Raw genomic sequence first — 23251 nt, 5'->3', positions numbered from 1 at the left:
AGATGAAACATTTTAAGCTCTGAGCTGAGCACACTATGATGTCACTGAAAGCTGGTGTTTGAGCCAGCCTTTGAAAAGGAATGGATTTCAAACGACCATTCCCATTCAAGAAGAATCTACATGCTGGGATAACGCTTATCTACATCTAAGTCTTTTTTTAAAATTTTTTTTTTCAACGTTTATTTATTTTTGGGACAGAGAGAGACAGAGCATGAACGGGGGAGGGGCAGAGAGAGAGGGAGACACAGAATCGGAAACAGGCTCCAGGCTCTGAGCCATCAGCCCAGCGCCCGACACGGGGCTCGAACTCACGGACCGCGAGATCGTGACCTGGCTGAAGTCGGACACTTAACCGACTGCGCCACCCAGGCGCCCCTACATCTAAGTCTTAAGAAAGCCCAGAAGTCAGTATTCTTCATGTATAACATCCCTAAATGCAATGGCTTTAAATAAGAATTAAGTAAAATCAGGGACACCTAGGTGGCTCAGTCAGTTAATGGGTCAACTCTTAATTTCAGCTCAGACCATGATCTCATGGTTTCGTGGGATTAAGCCCCACATCAGGCTCTGCGCTAACAGTGTGGACGGAACCTGCTTGGAATTCTCTGTCTCTCCCTCTCTCTCTGCCCCTCATCCCACTCGTGCTTCCTCTCTCAAAATAAATAAATAAACATTAAAAAAAAAGAATTCAGGGGCGCCTGGGTGGCACAGTCGGTTAAGTGTCCGACTTCAGCCAGGTCACGATCTCGCGGTCCGTCAGTTCGAGCCCCACGTCGGGCTCTGGGCTGATGGCTCAGAGCCTGGAGCCTGTTTCCGATTCTGTGTCTCCCTCTCTCTCTACCCCTCCCCCGTTCATGCTCTGTCTCTCTCTGTCCCAAAAATAAATAAACATTGAAAAAAAAGAAAATTAAAAATAAATAAATAAATAAATAAATAAATAAATAAATAAATAAAAAGAATCCAGTAAAATCAATAAATGAATACCAAATATCCAGTATTAGATAATTAAAATCCAACACTGGGGATGCTGGCTCCTGGAAAATAAATCCTTACACAAGTTACTATGTTCTACCTCCAAAATATTATGCAATAATCTTCATTCTACCAATGTAACACAGTCTCCAATTTCATGTCCAAAGCTTCGCTATAAAAAAAATGAAGTGCTACCCTCCAAAACACTGTTCCCAAAAGAATAAGCCTGCTGTCTGTACTCTCAAGGAGTATCAGTTATTACATACCAGAATGAAGGGACACACACCTGGAGGAGAAAGGCTCTGTCCCAAAAGTATTTCCTGAAGAGTTTAATATCTCCCTCCAACAAATGCTCAGCCGTGTGGTTCAGAGTCAAGGTCAGTGTTTCTGAGGAGTGAATATACTGCAGGAAGGCATCTTCACTGAGCTGCACCCGGGAAAAGTCGGGGAAACGTCTGCCCTGGAAACTGAAATGTCACATATCAAAACCCACTGGCAATTTCAGAGATATCAACTCCAAGATCCCAGTACCCTCACTGCACCCAGTATTAGAAATCCAACTGGCAAATGATCCATGCAAGCCACCCACTGACAACAAGTACATAAGATCATGTAAACAGATCTTTTAATAAAGCTACATTTTCTACCTAGAGAAGATGTCAGTTGAAAAGCTATTCACGTATACTACATACTTTAAAGATATTTATGTAACTAATGAAACTACAGACTTTTAAACACAGTATTGTACCTCAATATTCTATTCTCTCTTTAACTCAAAAAGATGCCTCTTGCTTTAACGGGGTCATGTGTAATAGAACAAATTAGCTGGCAGCCAACAGTCTATTAGGTGATTACAGTGGAAAATAGATATGATCTCCAGGGAGCACAGTGAGGTTCGGATGGTACAAACAAGTGGGATATTCATAACACACTGGTCCACTGTTATAAATCATTTTATCAGGCAAATTAAAAAAGCATAAATTTGATCTTGTTCTATTCTTGAAAACACCCATAAACAAAGAAACAATATTCCCAAGCTGAATTCTTGAATATAAACTAATTTTCTGTTTTGTTTTGGCCAAGAACAACTGCACATTCATTAGCTACATGCAGGCTGTACGGTTAGTATCATAATATTCTGGACAGCTCACAAGGTCATGTAATTGCAACAGTAAAGGAGCCTTCGGAGGAAAATGCTAGTGCTTCCCGATAGGAGCTCACCTCAGCAGGTTGTCACATCCCCACAGATTCCTCACTTCACAGAATTAGTTCTATGCCTCTTTCCTCCTCTTACATGACCTCATCTTGTTAATGAATATTTGCTTCACAAAAAGAGAATATACTTCCAATCAAATAAATATTAACTCCATCATATGGAGCAACAAAAAGAGATCCACTAAGAGCACTTACATTCTAAAATGTGGGGTACCTCCCCAAATTCTTGGCATGAATTACTAGTATCAACTCCAGAATCTTTTAGAAAACAACTCCCCACGCTAACATAGTATCTTCTGGTCCTGAAGACAGGTGAAAGGTACCAAGCTACCCAAGATGAAGTCAGCCTCCTGGGCTTTGATCTAAATCTGAACCCCCCACAATGACCAAGTCAAAGTAAGTAGTCCTGCTTTGGCCTTTTTAGCCAAGCAAGTGGAGTCATATTAGACCCAAGAAAATACCTTTTGGATTGGCTTTTTTTTTCCTCGGTTGGCAGTCACGTGACTAAAGTCGGACAAAAATAAACAAAAAGCTCTGACTTCTATGCCAATATCCATTTATTCAGGATAAAATTATAAATTAATCACATTGAGTTTCATAAGCCAAACAAGAAAAAACAGTCCATTAAAATACACCAAGTAATAATACTCTGAATATATTTACTAGTTATTTGTAATTTTCACTGCACTTCCCATTTTTTAACACCTGGTTAAGTCAAGGAAACTGCTATATACGAATCTCCCTTTCTTCAGAGTAACAACCAATCTGAACCATTGTAAGTAATAAACGACACATCCCTCCTTCACTGACAATGTTGATGTCATCAACAGAGCAAACTTTACAGCCCCTTTACATTATTGTTTGTTTTACATTACTTCACTAAATCCTAATAACCACACAGTATCTTAGGGTTTATCTATTAATGATTCAACAAAAATTTAGGGTGCCTGGCTGGCTCGGTTGATTCAATAATTTATATTCTTTCAGTGAGCATTATATACTGAAAATGTATCAGAAATACTACAATGGGTAAACAAATAGTTTCAGCCCTTAAGTGATACAGGATGGAGACCTAGGCAACAAATGATGACTACATATATAATTCTAAATAATATTGTCAATAATCTTGGGGCGCCTGGGTGGCTCAGTTGGTTAAGTGTCCAACTTTGGCTCATCATGATCTCACAGTTCGTGAGTTCGAGCCCTGCATTGGGCTCTGTGCTGACAGTTCAGAGCCTGGAGCCCGCTTTGGATTCTGTGTTTCCCTCTCTCTCTGCTCTTCCCTCACTCATGTTCAGTCTCTCTCTCCTTCAAAAATAAATAAAAAACATTAAAAAAATTTTTTTTAATATTGTTAATAATTTTAACCACCATATTATAAATTAATCATGATCACAAAAGGCCCTAATGTAGATGGTGTCTCTCAAGAAGTGCTATTTATTTTTAGTTGTGTTTTTTTTTTTTTTAAGTCCCATTTACGCTGAAACCTGAAAGGTAAGTAGGGTTTAGGCTAGTGTTTTGCCAACTTTTCTCTTTATTATAGCTCCCTCTGAGCCTTTCAAGACTTCTTCCCCTAACTCCCCCCATGAAATGTTGATAATAAATACATCTGTCTATCTGCTCACATGCTCTGTACTTTATACATGAGAACTAATGGTAAAACATAAACCAACATTAGCTTGTGATTTGGTTTATTTCTATTTTTCCACAATACTTGGAACCCTTCATAGAAATAGGTTAAGAGAGAATCAATCTAACAAGTAGCCAAACTCACTTTGTGATGTCTTCAACCAGCTCGGAGTATCCGGCACGTAAAGCTAAGTCTAATGGGGTGGCACCTTCTTCATTGGGTAAAGCCAAAGCCTGGACTCCCCCAGGGAGACACAAGAGGAAACGAGAGAGCTTAGGCAGGCCCCATCTCATAGCCAGGTGTAGAAGAGACTCTCTGCATAAAGACACTGAAAAGGAAAACACAGGATATTAGTTCCTCTATTCACAAACTTTGTCTTAATACGTTTCATCCAAGAAAACCATGTCTTTAGACATAATACAGAATGTTAGAACTGGAAGGAAGCATCAAAAGCATCTAATCCAAACACCTCATTTTATATACGTGGACACGTCAAGTGATTTGTCCAAAGTTAGGCAGCCAGTAGGTGCTGGAGACAGTCTGGCCCAGGGCTGGCTCATCGGTAGCCCAGGGATGCTCCCGCCCACTACAGCGCACACTCACGTCCCTTTTCCCATGTGCACTAAACTCGTCCAGGAAAACAAGTGCTAGGAGCACACCGCCGCCCTTCAGAAACACTCCAAGGTGCCCTTTTAAGGAGATACTGCTATTTCAGTAGGACAGACTCTCGGAGGCCCCAACTGTAAAGGAGCCCCCGTTCCCACTCTTCATCCTCAGAGGTGCTCCGCCCCTGATGAGAAGCTGGGTCAGCAATGGGTTTCCTGTGTCCAGAATACGTGAGACCATGGTCTTTCCCAAACTTCATAGAGGCGCTTTCACCCATCTGTTAGATAATTTCAGGGCTGGCAAAGCCACTTTGGCGCTCTGCTTAAAAAAGTCAGCCTGTGCCTTTTCACACACCCCCTGACAGAAGGTTCCTGATTGATCTGTGTATCTGAGTTTTCACCGTGGTGTTTGCTACTTTACATTATGGTTGTCTCCTGTGTGTATCAGTGTACAGACTGAGGAACTTTGTTTTTTCATCTCAACACCCAGCGTAGTATGTGACAAACTGAAGTCATCCAGTATTTGTGAGTTGAACAGCAACTGTTAGAATCTCCGTGATTTGTCTATGTTAAAAGTGCCTGATCTGTACAGAATTTGTACACCGATGTTTCTACTGCAATACCCAGTGCTTGGAACACAGATGGCTCATGATAAAGATTACACTGGACATACAGAGAAAAGTGAATATGCTCACGTTAAAAAAAAAAGTAGGCCCATGAACTCCGTAGGCATCAAGACACCCCTTGAAACAAACCTAGCCTTCTTCACAAACTAAACCTGAAAATCCTAACACTCAGTATCTGTTGGAATAAGCATGCAGTAAGAATTTGAATCACACGTACCCCTTAAGTTGAGTCATGTTACTGGCTGAAGTTCTAATAGGAAAGAGGTAGAGAGCACACCGCATCGTACCGAAGAGAAAGGCCAGCAGGGGAGGGACCTATGTCTTCTACCCCAGTGTAGTGTCAACCACATGTATATGCTCTAGAAATAGCTGCCTGTTGAATGAACGCATATATGACCAACGGGGCCCTTTCCCTGTTGAGTACCCATAAAAGTTACCCATAAAAGTTAGCTTTTCATAGATGACTGCAGGTGCTATTTGGAGCACCTACCGTCCGTCCTTAGTTCCGCCTCTGACACGACTAAAATCTGTGAACAAAAACTACATACTCTCAATGGAGTCTTGACACTGAGGACAAAGACTACCTACTTCTCCACACAGTTCACAGTCTCCGTGAACATGACTTTACTTTTCCATTGTCTTCCTTAACATAACCCCACGAGTAACCAACCCCAGGAGACTCTTCCCTGGGCAAACGATGGTATATGCATCATCCCTTCAAGACCCATCAACTGTTCTGCAAAAAGCATCAAGAAGCTTAAACCCTGAAACCAAGCTTTATGATATCATGATCCTTATCCAGTCCTAATCCAACTCTCTTCCCTGCCTACCGCCACTCCTCTGCCTTAGAAGACCATCATTAAGCCCAACTTCAAGTTCTCATGACATTCCAACCCTGCTCTCCCCCCTTGAAGAGCCCGGCAAGGCCGTGTAAAGGTGTTGTTCTGTCTTTCCAGGGTAGGGAGTTAACTCAGCTTTCTTTTCCCCAGCAGGCTGTGCTGATGCTACTTGGAGAGCTAGCATCCAACAACATCTGAATTTCAAACAATTAGAAGGAAATACTCCACTACAAAAAAAAAGCAGAAGAAAACTGCTTTGCTTTTATCTTTAGTGGGGTTTTCCTTAATGTTATTTCTTAACGTTATTCTGAGAGCAGGAAAGAGTGCTCACAAGTAGGGGAGGGGCAGAGAGAAGGAGAGACAGAATCCCAAGCAGGCTCTGTACCATCATTGTAGAACCCGATGCAGGGCTTGAACTCATGAACTGTGAGATCATGACTTGAGCTGAGATCAAGAGTTGGACACTCAACCAATTGAGGCACCCAGATGCCCCTAGGGGTTTATATTATTTATCTAGATCAAGAACGTACAGCCTTTAAAAAAAAAAAAAAGTTTTTTTCTAGTTGCAATTCATTTTTTTAATTTATATATTTTTTTAATTTACATCCAAGTTAGTTAGCATATAGTGCAAGAAGGACTTCAGGAGTAGATTCCAGTGATTCAACCCCTATGCATAACACCCAGTGCTCATCCCCACAAGTGTCTTCTTCCCCTTTTAGCGCATCCCCCCACCCACAACCCCTCCAGCAACCCTCAGTTTGTTCTCTGTGTTTGAGGCTCTTATGTTTTGTCCCCCTTCCTATTTTTACATTATTTTTGCTTCCCCATAAAGCCTTCTATCTCAAATATGTAAGTAAGTCCTCGCAGGGAAAAGCACAACTTCACAGTGCATTTGCTCCCTGTCTGTGTGACACAGCACAGACCCCCTGGCCCCATAAGGGGACAACTGAAATGTCAAAACAACTAAAAACGAAGTGTGTACCCCTTATGCTAAGTATCTGTTTAATATACTTGATACCTTCAAAGGCTATTGAAGAAGTGATGTTTATTTTATCCTTTAAACTCATTTTATTAGAAAGTCGGATTTTCCTTCTGAACAGATTCCCAACAAGGCATGCTTGAGAACATTTCCATGTATCCCCCCTTCTTAAAAATGAGGAAGAGACCAGTTAGGATCTGGTAATGAAACCAACACACATGCACAAGGACACTCCCGAACATGTATGTCAGCATTAGATCATAACCAGCTACCCTAGGATGGAATTTCTAAGTCCTAGATCCCAATTTGAATCTGGTGACAAATATCACATGGGTCTACGGGATACAATTTTCTTCCAAGAAAAAGACCAAAAACGGAATATCTAAACCTAAGCCAGGTCTTTTTTTTTTTTTTTAAGTTTATTTATTTTGAGAGAGCAAGAGAGTACAAGTAAGGGTAGGGGTGGAGAGAGAATCCCCAGCAGGCTCTGCACTGTAAGTGCAGGACCCGATGTGGGGCTCAATCTCAGGAACTGTGAGATTATGATTTGACCCTAAACTAAGTGTCCAACGCTTAACCAACTGAGCCACCTAGGTGTCCCTGCATTCCCTTGAAAATTATACCATTGATAAACTCAAGTATGGTGTCAATCATTTAAATGCAACTCCCCTACACTGCCTGGGGACAGTGACGCACAAGTCCTTGAACCTGGGAAGTAGATCAGTGTATTTAATCTGGCTGACAGTGCGGGTGTGGGGAGAAGTTCCCTCCTCTGGAGCACTTTCCAGGACTGTTCTGCTAATCCAGCTCCCTACTCCCCTCCTCAGGCTCCAATCTCACATCTACTTCTTAAGAGAGCACAGCAAACTTGTGGGACTGAACTGCTCACTGCTCAAACTGTCCTTCCCTCCCAAACTCCCCACTTCCCGGGAAGGTGGGAAGGCAGGGGAAGAGAGGATCTTCTGTTCTTTGGAAAAAACAAGTAAGAAACTTACCAAAACGTTTTGAGAGAGAGCTTTCTCATTCAGTAGGAAAGTCCAGAGCCTAGAATGAGGCAAACAGCCTGAAATAGGAAACACTGTGACATATATAAATAATTCTGCTTGTTATAGAGTTTCAGATTCTTAACAGCGGTCAGAAAAACAAGCTGTGAAAAGAGGTTTTACAATTTGGCAGACATGGGAAGGAGGGTGTTTAAAATGTTTTTTTTTAACCAAATAAATATGCCTCATCCTGTCTGGCTGGTGCCAGGAGTTACGTGCACTAATGTTTCTAAAACAGAATTACTAATAATTGTTCTAATGGCAAACAGTAGAAGATATGACCTGTCACATCCTGGGAGTAAGATCACCCAGGCACAAAACAAGAAGTGAGCAGGCTGTGACATTCAACCAGCATTTCCCGTCACGGCAAAAAAGGGAGGCTCATCTGCCCCAGACAGAGGAGGAGGTACAAAGCCCAAGCCTCTGGCTGTGCCATACCTCAGTTTCTCTGCCTTGAAAATGAGGCTGTCACATCAAAGGCATAAGTTCCTGGCCCTGACTGACCAGGGATCCAGCATCCATGAAATCCAGTACACACCAAGGGACCTCCCGGAGCGCGTGAGCACAGGAGCAGAGACAGTGTGGCTGTTGCTAAAGGAGAGTGACTTTATATACTGTTCAGTCCAAATCTGGGACCGTTATAGCTTCACACGGTCCGTCTATGCCTTGACATTAGCAGAAAGTTCAGGTTGCAAGACTGAAAAATAAATGATCAAGCCCTCAGGAATTCACAATCACTGCTACAGGAAACGTAAATCGGCATAACCATTTTGGAAAACACACTGGGATCGTCTATTAAATTTACCCAAGCTTATGTTGTATCTGACTGAGCAATTCCATTCCCACCTAATAAACCCTCCTGAAGACTAGGCTTTGTACACCAGCAAACACACACAAAGATGTAAAATTGTCAAAATAGAAGTGATTTCAACGTCCATCAACAATAGATTCAACTGTAGAATAATCACACTAGTATCCTAACAACTGAAAATTAGACTAATACAGGAAAAAAAAACACACATACACAAGAAATATAAGGTGCCTGGGTGGCTCAGTTGGTTGAGGGTCTGGCTCTTGATTTCAGCTCAGGTCATGATCCCAGGGTCCTGAGATCAAGCCCCACAACAGGCTCTGCCCTGAACACAAAGCCTCCTTAGGAGTCTGTCTGTCTGTCTCTCTCTCTGCCTCTGCCCCTTTCCTTCTTTGTGTGCTCACTTCTTTCTCACTCTCTCGTAAAAAAAAAAAAAAAAGAAAGAAAGAAAGAAAAAAACCAAGAAATACAATGTCGGGGAAAAGTCACAGAAGAATACACAGAACATGTTTCAATTAACAACATTTTAAAAAGTGAAAACTAAGGCATACTTTTCAGGAATACACAGGGAGTAGAACTTCAAGGAAAAGCAAGGAAAGACTACTGTACAAGTCAGTGTTATCTCTCTGGGAGAAATAGGGGACCGTGAGTGAGACTTTGCTTCTTCTGGGATCTAATGGCGCCCGTATGTCTCTCCCCCCACGTGCAGAGAGCTGTGTTTAAGCCTCTCCCCAGGACAATTAAAACAGAATTTCTGGGGGCGCCTGGGTGGCGCAGTCGGTTAAGCGTCCGACTTCAGCCAGGTCACGATCTCGCGGTCCGGGAGTTCGAGCCCCACGTCGGGCTCTGGGCAGATGGCTCAGAGCCTGGAGCTTGTTTCCGATTCTGTGTCTCCCTCTCTCTCTCTGCCGCTCCCCCGTTCATGCTCTGTCTCTCTCTGTCCCAAAAATAAATAAACGTTGAAAAAAAATTAAAAAAAAAAAAACAGAATTTCTGGCGGTGGCACCCAAGCATTAGCTTTTTCCTAAAGATTCCCAAGCGATTCTTGCAACGTCAGGGTTAAGATCTGCTATTTTCAATAAGTAAGTGGTTAACAAAATGCCAAGCTCTGCTTTCTTTTTATACCACGGTCTTCCCAGTCATCTCTTAAGATCTATTAGCTAAAGCAAAATAAGTCAGAGAAAGACAGATATATCATAGGACTTCACTCATATGTGGAATTTGAGAAACTCTACTGATGAAAACAGGAGAAGGGAAGGAAAAAGAAGATAAAAACAGAGGGAGGCAAACCCTAAGAGACTCTTAAATACAGAGAACTGAGGGCTGATAGAGGAGGGCGGGGTGGCTAAATGGGTGACAGGCATTAAGGAGGGCACTTTTATTAAGGAGGGCACTTTTCAGGATGAACGCTGGGTGTCAAATACAAGAGATGAATCAGTGGCTTGTACTCCTAAAGTCAAGGCTACACCGCGTGTTAATGAGAAAAATAAATAAATTTTAAAAAGATTATCTAAAACATGTCACCAATAACAAAAAGAAGTTTGTAACTGATGCAAGGTATTTTTATTCTATGTTTGCTGCCAAACCAAGATATATCCTTAAATGCTGTAAACAAGATATTGAAAATAAGTGTGATAGAGACAATAATCTAGAAGCAAATATTTTTAAATACAATTTAATTCAGAAGTACTTCTACACTGTAGGACTTAATGATATTCCGTAACTTGTGAGTGGAGTCATTGAAATGTCTTCAACACTTTAAGTTTATGAATAACAAGAGACATTTTTTAATTCACATATAACCCAATCATTAAAATAAGTTGTCCTCTCATTTCCAAAACCACATATATACTGATGGAGGCCTCAATTTTTGCATTTAAGCCACTCAGTAAACAAACATTGAATGAACCTAGTACTAGATGCCGGACCCGGTGGCTGCCAAAGATGGACAGGTCCCTTGTCTTCCAAAAGCATGCTGTCAACCCACTTCTGTTCAGAATAAATATCTGGCCCTTGAAGTCACTGTATGATGAGCTACAGGTCTAGGCTTAGACAGAAAGAGTATGAATAGAAATAAGGAAACTATTGGACCTATAAGGAAACTACCATGCAGGATAATCAACCTCTATCATGTATCACGATTTGAAATTTTACAGGTGTTTATACAATGCCAAAATGATGAACAGAAAGTAAGGAGAATGAAAAAAAGTATTGCCAAAAATTCTATGTAGCACAGGTGAGGATATATGACATGACACAATCTCCTTCCCACCCCTCCACCGCCCCCCCAGGACTCTCAACAAAATGGGAGGAGAAATCATGTATTATGGTAGCTTTCATTCAAGTGGTCTCATCAGGACTTGGGTGTGTCAAGTAAAAATCAGCCTTCCACACGTAAGATCAGAGATTGTTGGGTCTGGGACAGGAACGGCAAGTATACACAGGTTCACAGGAAAGATAAGAAAGAGCACAGTACCAACATGGCAGGCATGGCTGGGTCATAAAGCCCAAGGCAGGAGGAGAGTAACAACCATAAGGGTGGGTTTTAGCTTCCTGAAATTTAACTTTCTGCATCGGACATACAGGAGACACCCCAGTTACAACCGCTGACCGCAGATCTGGGAACACATCAATCACACAGTATCATTCCATAAAATTCACATTGCGATACACAATGCTGGAAGGCACTTTATGGAGTCTGCAGCTCTTAAAGGTTGGTTACACTTTATTTTACCTTATGGAACTAGGACTAACACACTGAAACACTACAAAGTCCTTATCAGGACTCAACGATGGGCACCAATTTCTGGCCTTCGCTATCTGGGGGACATATCCAAACTGAATGATACAAGGTGGGCATCAATATTCCGTGTTCAGAATCCAGACACAATAGTATATAGCACAAAGGTGGACAGCCAAAAGAACTGAACAATCTGGATTTCAACACTGAGAGAGATGTGGCTCTGGAAGGCCACTTAAATTCTCAAGTTGTAAGTTGCTTGATCCGGAGAAGCAAAGTGTTACCTTCCCAGCCTGCTACCCAGGATTGTCAGGGTGACGTAATGAAAGTAACACATGAGGCAGGGTTCTCACGAACTCTGAAAGCCAGTACTGGGGGGAACGTACCAGTAGTACACACTTATCTCATCTTTTTCATCGAAAAAGTACAACTGTCACTAAAGAGAGACATGATATACTGCAAAACAGTTTTCCTCTGGTTATAATTTAAAAGCATCAATTAAGAGAACCAGCCGTCTGCTTAGGAGGGCGCTGTAACTGCATCGATGTAGGACACCAGATGAGCCATTAAGACAAATGTGCTAGAGCCCCATGCCTTGGGCAGCAGGCGGTTCTTAGGTGCCATAAGCAACAATCAGGTCATACCCTCCTTCCAGACTGTGCACTAGATTTTTTTTCATCATCTGTTAATATTTCTCCAAGCTCTTCTTCGTGTTCTCCATGTATTCACTTCTTTGCATTTGCTGACAGCCTACTATGGCACTGAGCGTTCTTTCCCCTCACACCACAGGGGAGCCTGTGGAATTGCCAGGCCCCCCTCCAAGGGACCCTCGAAGCACACTGTTCTGTTTGGGAGATAAATGAAAATACATTACCATCTAACTGTATTACTGACAAGCAGAAAAACTGTAGACTCATCAAATCTTGGCAATGGCCTTTTGAAATCTGCCCTGGGAGTCCGAGTGGAAGCACAACCAGGCCAGCTGTGGTCTACACCTGGGCAGGGTCCACTCACTGCCCTCCCACGCACTGGAAGCCAGAATTCTGTACAAAGGGCTAGACTGAGAAATATTTAACTCAATGGTTGTGAGTTACCCCACCAGTGGGGAGACCTCATCCCCTTTCAGTACGAGGGGCATGCTCAGCTAGGGATATTCTGGTGAGCCTAGAAGAGGAAGCTAGATGGAATAAACCGAGTAAGAAACCAGTGTTTAAGGTGCTCCGTGCCTGGGATGAGGGTGAGGAGGTTGAAAGAGATCACGAGAAGTCCACATGAGCAGCTGTTGACATACAAATGAAAGCAAAGAAACGGACCAGCACAACCACCCTTTTTATTTCTTACGGTTTATGTAACCGTAAGAACATTACATCCCTCGTTTCCCCCTAACATTTATTATGTGACTTACATACGTTGTCTTATTTGATCCTGACAGCCATTGCACAAGGTAAGGCCTATTATTATCCCCATTGAAGAGGAGCAGAAACTGAGATATGACACCATCAACTAATTGTCCAAGCTCATTCAGATACTAAATGGAGCACCGGGAATCTGAACCCAGGCTTTTCCACCCCCAAAACTCAAATTCTTAAAGGCAAAGAAAGGATTATGTAAAAGATGGCAAAAACAAGAAGGGCAGTGAAGATAGAACTTAAGTCAACAAAGCAAGAGTCAGGAAACCAAGCATCAAGAACTAAGCCACACCACTCCTAAGGATGCAGGCTCATACTCCACTGTGCACACGTTGGCCAGATAGGTCAACACAGAGAGAGAGAGAGAGAGAAAGAGAGAGAGAGAGACACACACACACACACACACACACACACACCCCACTGTCTCATGACAGGTCTGCAAATTAAAGTTTCTACTGCTACAGGGGTGCCTGGGTGGCTCAGTCGGTTAAGCGTCCAACTTCAGCTCAGGTCACGATCTCGCGGTCCATGAGTTCGAGCCCCGCGTCGGGCTCTGGGCTGATGGCTCAGAGCCTGGAGCCTGCTTCCGATTCTGTGTCTCCCTTTCTCTCTGCCCCTCCCCCGTTCATGCTCTGTCTCCCTCTGTCTCAAAAATAAACAAACATTAAAAAGAAAAAAATTTTTTATTAAAAAAAAAAAGTTTCTATTGCTACAAAGGTAGGGCAGAGAAAGCAAGTATGTGAGTATCATTATGAATTAGAACCCAGGGCAGGATTACACAAGATGGGGGGGGGGGGGTTCTACCTATATAGCCTCATGATCACATAAAGGCCCACATTTAAAGAGTCAAGGCAAGGCCCTTCACAGTTCACTGGGACCACATACAGCAGGTCACTGCCAAAGGACACAGGTTGGTTATTTCCCTAAGAACATCTCCTCACTTCTGCCTCACTGCCCACCTCCTTTCCAAGTCTGTCCCACCTACCTGTTCAACCATCAGCCTTTAATCTGCAAGCCTTGGTAGTTTTAAAGCCAATTACTTATTTTTTAAAATAAAGTAACACAAGGACAGCTGCTAACATTCAAATCCTCTTCAAGAAATCTAGGGAAAAAAGCAAAAATTTTATTTTTTTTTTCCTTGAGTATTAGCAGAATCCTTGGATACTGTCATTTGCAAATTCAGTGTTAGTCCCCTGAGTGCAATCAAAACAGTCATAAGAATCCTGCTGTTTGAAGGGTTTCCAGATGAGAGAAGCAGGGATGGGACATGGCCACCCAGAGGTAAATCCCAAAACCTTCCATTGTCCTAAATCCTCTAGGAAGCACATTAGGGCAGGGCGTTTGAAAAAGCAGGAGCTAAAATAAATAAACGTTGAAAAAAAAATTTTTTTTAAATTAAAAATAAATAAAAAAAAAAAAAAAGGGGGCGCCTGGGTGGCGCAGTCGGTTAAGCGTCCGACTTCAGCCAGGTCACGATCTCGCGGTCCGTGAGTTCAAGCCCCGCGTCGGGCTCTGGGCTGATGGCTCGGAGCCTGGAGCCTGTTGCCGATTCTGTGTCTCCCTCTCTCTCTGCCCCTCGCCCGTTCATGCTCTGTCTCTCTCTGTCCCAAAAATAAATAAACGTTGAAAAAAAAATTTTTTTTAAAAAGAAAAAACAGGAGCTTCCACTTACATTGTTTTCCCTTGAAAACTATGAGAGAGGGAGAAACTAACCTGAATACAACCCTCTGTTCTATCTCTTATGTGAGAACTAATAGATAATTCTCAATTCCAGTCTAAGGGCCATTAATGCCAGGTAAAAGTAGGAAGCTTATTATTTAAGGAAATCTTTCAGCTGCCTTCTCATCTTTAAAATATAATACCTTAAGCAGACAATGTGCTTAATAAGGCTTTAACTGAAAAATAAATTCAAATTACTTGATGAGGGGTTCCTTTTCCTTGAGAGTTCAATTCCGTATTAAATTCTTAACTGCCAGAAAACCCATTCCTTAACAATAAAAGGCTTGAAAGGGTGGGGGAGGCAGGTAGATGGAAGACATAGAAAACATTCTTAAAGATTTAAAACTTCAGGAGGCCTGGCTGGCTCAGCCAGCAGAGCACGCAACTCTTGATCTCAGGGTTGTGAGTTCAAGCCCTACATTGGGTGTAGACATTACTTAAAAACAAAATCTTAAAAATAAAGACTGAAAATGTCACAAATGATGCATATTTGTATACAAGCCTAAGTAATGTGTAACACTTTTACCAATTTAACATGGAACCTATTCTATTTTTTTCCAACTCTTTTTGTATGAAATTTATTGTCAAATTGGTTTCCATACAACACCCAGTGCTCATCCCAAAATATGCCCTCTTCAACACCCATCACCTACCCTCCCCTCCCTCCCACCCCCCTTATCATGGAACCTATTCTAAAAAACATTCTCTCCACCACTAGCATTCATGCAGTAGGTTACCTTAGCAACTGGAGGAATTGAATTTCAGCTTAAAATGTCAGAAAAGGAAGTGCGGAGATGTTTGTTCCATGAGATACTATCAGAAGTAACACAAGGCTAGAAAGTAATATTGAGTGTATATGTAACTGCTTGAAAAACGTCAAGATTTCCAAGAAAAACAATTAAAACCTCAGAGTTAGTGGATACCTGTCATGCATTAATTTCCATACTCCTCAATCTTGTTTAAACTGAAAATCTGTATTTTGTAAGAAATCTGTCCTTTATGGGTTTCCTATCCACTGGTAGGACACCAGCTGATGTTATTTAAAATTTGCCATTCAGTGCAAAGCTTCGGGGTTCAAAAGCAACGCTGACCTATCACAGTCTGTGGGACACTAAGTCAGTCTTCAAGTTCATTATGCCATCTCCTGGCTACTAAGACCTAGAACACAAGTCAAGGCCAACCAACAGGGCGATGCTCCTGAGCCTTGCTCTTTTTTTTTTTTTTTCTATTTCTGCAGCCAGCAAATTGTACTCCAGGATAAAAACGCCAGCCAAGCTCTATTTCAAGTGTTAAACAAATCTTGCTTCTTACTGGTTACAGTTCTCTTTCCTCTATTCAAAGAAAGGTCAACAGATATTTTCCTTTGTCAAACATTGCTGGCCCACACGTTTCCTTCTGCTCTTGCCTAGAAAGGTGAGGATTCTGGGTGTGTGGCTTCAAGCATGATGTAGATGTCACAGAAAAGTGACACTTTCCACTGAGTCTTTAGTTAAGAACCTTTAATTCTCGGGGCACCTGGGTGGCTCAGTTGGTTAAGCGTCCGACTTCGCTCAGGTCATGATCTCATAGTCTGTGACTTAGAGCCCCGCATCGGGCTCTGTGCTGACAGCTCAGAGCCTGGAACCTGTTTCAGATTCTGTGTCTCCCTCTCTCTCTGCCCCTCACCCGCTCACACTCTGTCTCTCTCTGTCTCTCAAAAATAAACATTAAAAAAAAATTTAATAATAAAAAAGAAACTTTATTTCTCAATTAATGGCTTTTCCTAAAATAAAACTGCTCTTTAAACCCCTTAAAGTACACTAAACAATCAAGACACGTTTTAACCATTGCTGAATGACCCACACTTTTGTAAACTTCCTTCCAAAGTTCTTTGGGCCTTCTGCGTTTCTTTTCCTTTTCCCCTCTTTAGCTGTCAAGTGTAGAAAAACAAAGATTCTCCAACTAATTTACAAAGATCCTATTAACAAAATAGAGCACCACGCTAACCATCCTTCTTCGTAAGAGCATGACCACTCCATTAAACTTATGGTCCCTGACAAGGCTTCTCCTTTTCCTGTAAGTCAAGATTAACCACAATGTGACTGGTTTTTGCACAGACCACCGGTACTTAGACTTACCCTTACAACATGTACTCTGCAACCAGCACATTCCTTTAATTACTGGATTCTCAAAGATTCTCATCTTCGAAATCAATAATTAAATTAGTAAATTATCTAAGCTGCTTTCAGTGGGTATTACCAGTTCCACCCATTACTTTTGGGGGGACGGCTCCAGAAAAACAAGCTGGTTCCCTGAACAGAGCAGTTGTGTTTAGATCCAAGACACCCCTGCAGAAAAGTTTCAAAAACTCAGTTGGCTTTCCCTAGAACTTTCTTCATGTCATCAACTATAAAGGCAAGAATAAAGTTTGACTCTTTAAACTTGATAGAACGTAACAGACAGAATTTTCCTTTTTTATTCAAAAATTATACAATGAATGCCCTGCAGATTCGATTCAAGGTATCACTTTTCTCAGATGTTCCCACCACAAAAAGGAAATGGTAATGATGTAACAGGATGTAGTTGTTACATAATGCTATAGCTGTAATCATTTTGTTATACATACATGAATCAAAACACATGGTACACCTTAAACTTACACAGTGTTATAGGTCAACTCTGTCTCAATGAAACTGGAAAAAAAGATTGTATGTTCTCATAATTGGAATAATAAAGAGTTCCATCTTTCCCATAACTAAAAATTTGTACCTATAATGAAACCTTTGAACATAAGAATTATTTTACCTAGAGAACTACAGAAAAGTCCAAATTTGCTTTTCCTAATAATTTACTTTGGCAAAAAAGGTCTTGAATCTGGAAATTGTTGCTATATATTGGTATATCTTTTTTTTTTTTTTTTTAAGATTTTACTTTTAAGCGATCTCCACACCCAATGTGGGGCACAAACTCATAACCTTGAGGTCAAGAGTCGCACACTCCACACTGAGCTAGCCAGGCGCCCCATACATATTGGTTTATAAATGTAAATATATGCTGAGAGAGAGAATCTTGACATGAGTTTGTTTTTAACATGAGTGGGCTTATTTTTCTCATATCAGAAAGCTTAAGCAAGACAACATCTTCTTATTCCATAGGTTGGGATAGGAGCTATTATATTCCTAAAGGCAATGCCATCAGTCTTCCAAGATAGTATTTCTAGTCCCTTTGGGCTCTTTACTCAAATGGTAGCCTTCTCACTAGAGATGGCAAGGTTGGTGCTTTCCAGCCATGTCAGGCTTCTGGGAACACAACTGAAGTAAATGATACAGTTGAGCAGGAAGGGAAGACTAACTCACAAGTTATCTGAGCACCAAGAGAAAGAAACCAAGGGTTTTATCCCAGTTAATCTAATTGTCAAAATTACGCCAATCACTGAGAAAAGCTCTCTGTCCAATAAAAAGAACAAAACAACAAAAACCCACCAAGCAAAATACCCAAAACAAACAAAAAAGATCAACTGTAGCATCTTATTGAATATATATGACTATACTCCAAGTTTTACTGCAAATATAGGGTCCTGAGATCCTGCAAAAGCTTTTATCATGAAAGCTATTTCACAGGAAGAAATAGGTTTAATTTTATGAAACAGAAATTCAATTTTATTTATGACACAAAATTAAATAAAACGAGGGATATTTCCTTCCTTAGAACATATGATAAAGTTGCACTGTGAGTACCGAGGGGGAGGAGGAGGGCCAAGAAAAATCTCTGCTTTTCTTTACGAGACACAACACTCTGCTCAGACTGGCCCTCCTCCAGGATCTGAGGCCTTCAAGGTAACACTCAGTGATTAAAAAGGCAAGAAAGGGGCGCCTGGGTGGCGCAGTCGGTTGGGCGTCCGACTTCAGCCAGGTCACGATCTCACAGTCCGTGAGTTCGAGCCCCGCGTCGGGCTCTGGGCTGATGGCTCAGAGCCTGGAGCCTGTTTCCGATTCTGTGTCTCCCTCTCTCTCTGCCCCTCCGCCGTTCATGCTCTGTCTCTCTCTGTCCCAAAAATAAATAAATGTTGAAAAAAAAAAATTTAAAAAAAAAAAAAAAAAAGGCAAGAAAGTGAGGGATTACAAAGTGCAAAAAGCAAAGAAATACAGTAATCCTTCCCAGTAAGGTTTCCATCAGATTCTTCCAAAACGAAGTCATTATAGAAATAAATTCTCATTCAGCACATCCATTTATCCGGCAAAAAAACATAAATAAATAAACCCAAAGCATTTTTAAGTGCCAGTGGTGAAGCTTTACATTGTTTCTGGGTAAGTGGTAGGAGAAATAATTACTAGGAAAAAAAAGTTGTTTCCAACTAATGATGCCACCACTATCACTTAACGCACAATAAACTTCAGTAGGCCTTATGCCACAGCTCCTTAGTTTATTATTTTTCTACCTTGAAGACAAACAACACTAATAAAATAGATACCTTAGGAAAAGATGTATTGAGCACGTAAAAGATTTAAACTGCTCAGATTAAACCTCTGCTAAATTGAAAACAAGGGACCAAGTTGTCGACACAGGACACACCTCCACCCATGGAAGGACCCAATGTAAAGCTACACACACAGTAATTCCTTGAGAGAAATCCAAGAGCTAAGTGTATGACTCCCATGCACAGGGGGCATGAGAAAACACCCACATCGGAAGAGGTACAAAAGGCTGAGACACACTCGTCATGAATTCTAGCCTTGGCAAAACACAATACAATCAAGAGGGAACCCCAACTCCCAGTTTCTCCTAAGGAATGGAAGGTCTGGGTCACATCTAGCACCCCAACTTTTAAAGCTTTCACCTGGCTGTGAAAGCCAATGTGGTTTGCATCCGTGAGTCCTACAGGACTGTAGCAAACAAAGACACAGTTCTTAACAGAAGAGCACTCAGCACAACTATGCCCTCAGGGCTCAGCACAGAGGAAGCAGGCATAAAGACACAGCTCCCAGTCTTTCCCTGGAAGGGATTTGAGTGCATACTTTACAAACTGCTGCATAAGGGTCCACTTTCCAATTAGCATGCATCTAGGAGCTGACTATGATCCTCCCTGGACCCCAAGGGAGCCAATGGGCAATTCCCCCCATGATCTTGCTTGGGTTCATTTGAAAATTAAAGCCAGGTCACCAGCATCTCTCTGGAAGCAACTTGTACACACATCTGGCACCCCAGGTTTTACAGCTGCCACCCAAGGGACAGCTCCCCAGATTGCCTAGTTTTCAGAGCCAATGTGGCTTGCATTCATGACTCCCAGAGGACTGCACTGGATAAAAAATTCGTTATTTTTTTTTTTAATTTTTTTTTCAACGTTTATTTATTTTGGGACAGAGAGAGACAGAGCATGAACGGGGGAGGAGCAGAGAGAGAGGGAGACACAGAATCGGAAACAGGCTCCAGGCTCTGAGCCATCAGCCCAGAGCCCGACGCGGGGCTCGAACTCCCGGACCGCGAGATCGTGACCTGGCTGAAGTCGGACGCTTAACCGACTGCGCCACCCAGGCGCCCCAAAAAATTCGTTATTAATGGGTGCACACAGAAGGAATAGATGCAACTATCCCCCCAGGGTTCAGCTCAGAGAAGCCAACAAAAAATGCCCACCTGCCATTCTTTCCCTGAAAGGCATTTGACTGCATATTCTCCAAGCTTAGGCCTAAGCATCAGGTTTCTAATCAGCCAGCATCTAGGTGGTGACTGAGATCCTCCCTTTCAGGATACTGATGGGCCTAAGCACTACCTCAACTACCGGGAGCCACTAAGAACAAAGATAACATCCTGGGAAATCACTCATGTTTGAGAGGCAACCAGGAACTTGGGCTAGACTGATTAACGAACTTCATCTACAGGAGACCGGTCTGTCAAGGCTGGGAGAGGTGTCTGTTTCATCTAAGAGAGTCAAAGAAAATGAAGAAACAGGAGAATAGTTTCCAAACCAAACAAGATAAATTCCCAGAAACCAACCTTAATGGAATGAAGTGATTTATCCAATAGAGAGTTCAAAATAATGGCCAAAATGATGCTCTCCCAGGTCAGGAGAGCAATATGTGAACATTGTGTTAATTTCAACAACAGCAACAACAACAATACAAACCAGTACCAACCAGAAATCCTAGAGCTCAAGAATACAACAAATGAAATGAAAATTCAATAAAAAGATTCAACAGCAGGGGCACCTGAGTGGCTCAGTTTATTAAGCATTTGACTCTTGATCTTGACTCAGGTCTTGATCTCAGGGTTGTGAGTTCAACCCCTGCATTGGGCTCCATGCTGGATGTGGAGCCTACTATAAAAAAAAAAAACAGAAAAAAAGAAGACAACAAAAGATTTAATAGGCATTCAGCAACAGACAAGATCAAAGGGAAGAAGGGATCAGTGAACTTGAACTTGAAGACAGGGTAGGAGAATTCATCCACTCAGATGAGCCAAAAGAAAAAGGGTTGTTAACCCCATCCCTGAACAGTGATGCTATAGAGAAGTTCCATTAGAAGTCTAAGCTGCAGGCAATGTTACCTCAAGCAGTGTCAACTATTCCAAGAGAAAGTCAAGAAAAGTTCCCAGAAATTGTCAAGGAAATGTTTACAATACCTGTATTTTATCCAGACCAAGTATAATCTGCATCCTACATATGTACAAACAATATATTCTACATATGGAAATCCATTCACATTCACACATGAAAGTCATATTCTACTGAGAATGTAGTATGTTCAGATGCTGTTATACAAGATTCACTATATATTATCTAATTTAATCGTTGTAACAAGCCAATGAGGTGGGTACTATAATGCTTCATTTTAGAAATTAAAACCCTATGACATTAGAATTGAAGTAACTTGCCCAGAATTTCTCATAGCCAGGAAGCAACAGGCTCAGGATATGAACCCAGCTCCGAAACATAGATTCTTTATGACACTAGAATTGTTTTCCCATCTATATCTCACCATGCAAAGGAGAGAACCTCTTGGTGACGTAACTCTGTCTACTATAAAGATACAGATAAACCAAAGATCATGGCCAAGGGAAGCTTAGAGAATGTGAATACATTTCCAAATAGCAATAAAAATGGCTGTAAGGGAACCCTTGCCAACTTAAGGATTAGCCTAGTGTTTTCCCAACATATTTTACTATGTACATCAGCAAAATGACTGAGTATATATATACCCCCAGCACAGAAAACTGTATGCATGTACTATTGCCAATCCACAGATTAAAGGTTAGGAAATCTTAATTCATTCCTAAATGTTTGGATGAAAATATAGCATGCGGTAACATGAATCCCACTTTGAAGGTTCTTACAGTTTAAGTTATTCATGTGCAATTAACCTAACCTTCAACAATTTGTCACTTGCAGGACCACAAGTTAAACCACTGCAGGCTCCAGGCTGCTATACTGAGGGAGGCCCTGGGCTAGGGAAGGAGCCCTGCTTCTGACCAGCATCGCTGCTCCTGGAGGCTTTGGGACACTTTACTTGTGCCCGAGTGTAGTGACTGGTGAGAAATTATGAAAACTTTATGCCTTTGCCAAATTGAATCTGCCTTCTAAGAATTAAAATACCCTCCAATATTAGACTTTATTTAAAAAGCCAGGAGGCTTAAGAAAATGAAGTTCCTTAGCCAGAAAACACATATATACACAAATGAATATATATGTATATACATATATATGTGAATTCACATGTGTATGTGTGAATGTACAGGAACGTACTCATGTATACACATGTTTATGTACACATGCATACACATATACACATATAAAGTTCCTTAGCCATAAAACATGTACATTTTTTCACATATATGTATGAATTACAATAGTGGTATCTAGGATGTGACTTTCTTTTCAAGGTCCCAAAATAGAACCTTCAGTCATACAACAAATACTTCTTGAACATTTGATATGTTCCAAGCCATTTGGTAGGTCCTTGGAGATAATTGTGAGGGGAACAGATAACTCCTACTTCCCCCCGGCATCCACCCCTTCACACATATCAGTCAGCTACCATACAGCTAAGTACAGCACACAGGAGTCAGACGTGGCTCAACCCTGAACTAGGATAGTGACTTACCTCATCCAAGGTCTTAAGGAGTAACAAACATGTTTAATTTCCCCTGAGAGCTTTACTTTAACCCTGATGGAAAGAAAGAAAGGGAGATCCTCTCTGTGGCTAATGGCCTTATGATTCTGTTTACAAAAATCATACCCCTTTACCTAGATTAGTGCACTGCATCTTATCCATGATCAAATGTAAACCAACCTGTAATCAGAAGTTATCAGGAAGCAGAAACTCTTGAAAACAGCATCATCCAGCCATTAAACTAAAGCATGCAATACACAAAGACAACAGTATATGTGTATTTAATAAAATATAGAACATCTATTTCTTTTTAATTTTTTAATGTTTTATTTATTTTCGAGAGAGAGAGAGAATGAGAATGAGTGGGGGGAGAGGCACAGAGAGAGGAAGACACAGAATCTGAAGCAGGTTCCAGGCTCTGAGCTGTCAGCAGAGCCCGACATGGGCCTCAAACTCGTGAACCACAAGATCATGACCTGAGCTGAAGTCGGATGCCTAACCGAGTAAGCCACCCAGGCGCCACTAACAACATCTATTTCTAATAAAATTTTGTGATTGGTAATAACCATAAGAAGCATCTGT

General features: G+C 41.5%; 1 protein-coding gene across 1 annotated transcript in view; it reads right to left on the bottom strand.

The window, feature by feature from the left end:
* The window catches only part of ARHGEF28 (Rho guanine nucleotide exchange factor 28), a 312308-nt gene that overhangs the window by 157220 nt on the left and 131837 nt on the right, over nt 1-23251 (bottom strand). Inside the window, 2 exon segments of the mRNA XM_043591949.1 lie at nt 1259-1439; nt 3962-4145. Of these exon segments, the coding sequence (XP_043447884.1) occupies nt 1259-1439; nt 3962-4145 (365 nt within the window).

This window comes from Prionailurus bengalensis, chromosome A1 (genome assembly GCF_016509475.1).
Source record: "Prionailurus bengalensis isolate Pbe53 chromosome A1, Fcat_Pben_1.1_paternal_pri, whole genome shotgun sequence".
NCBI lineage: Eukaryota > Metazoa > Chordata > Mammalia > Carnivora > Felidae > Prionailurus > Prionailurus bengalensis.
Note: the sequence above shows the minus strand (reverse complement) of the source record. Positions and strands in the feature narration are given on the sequence as shown.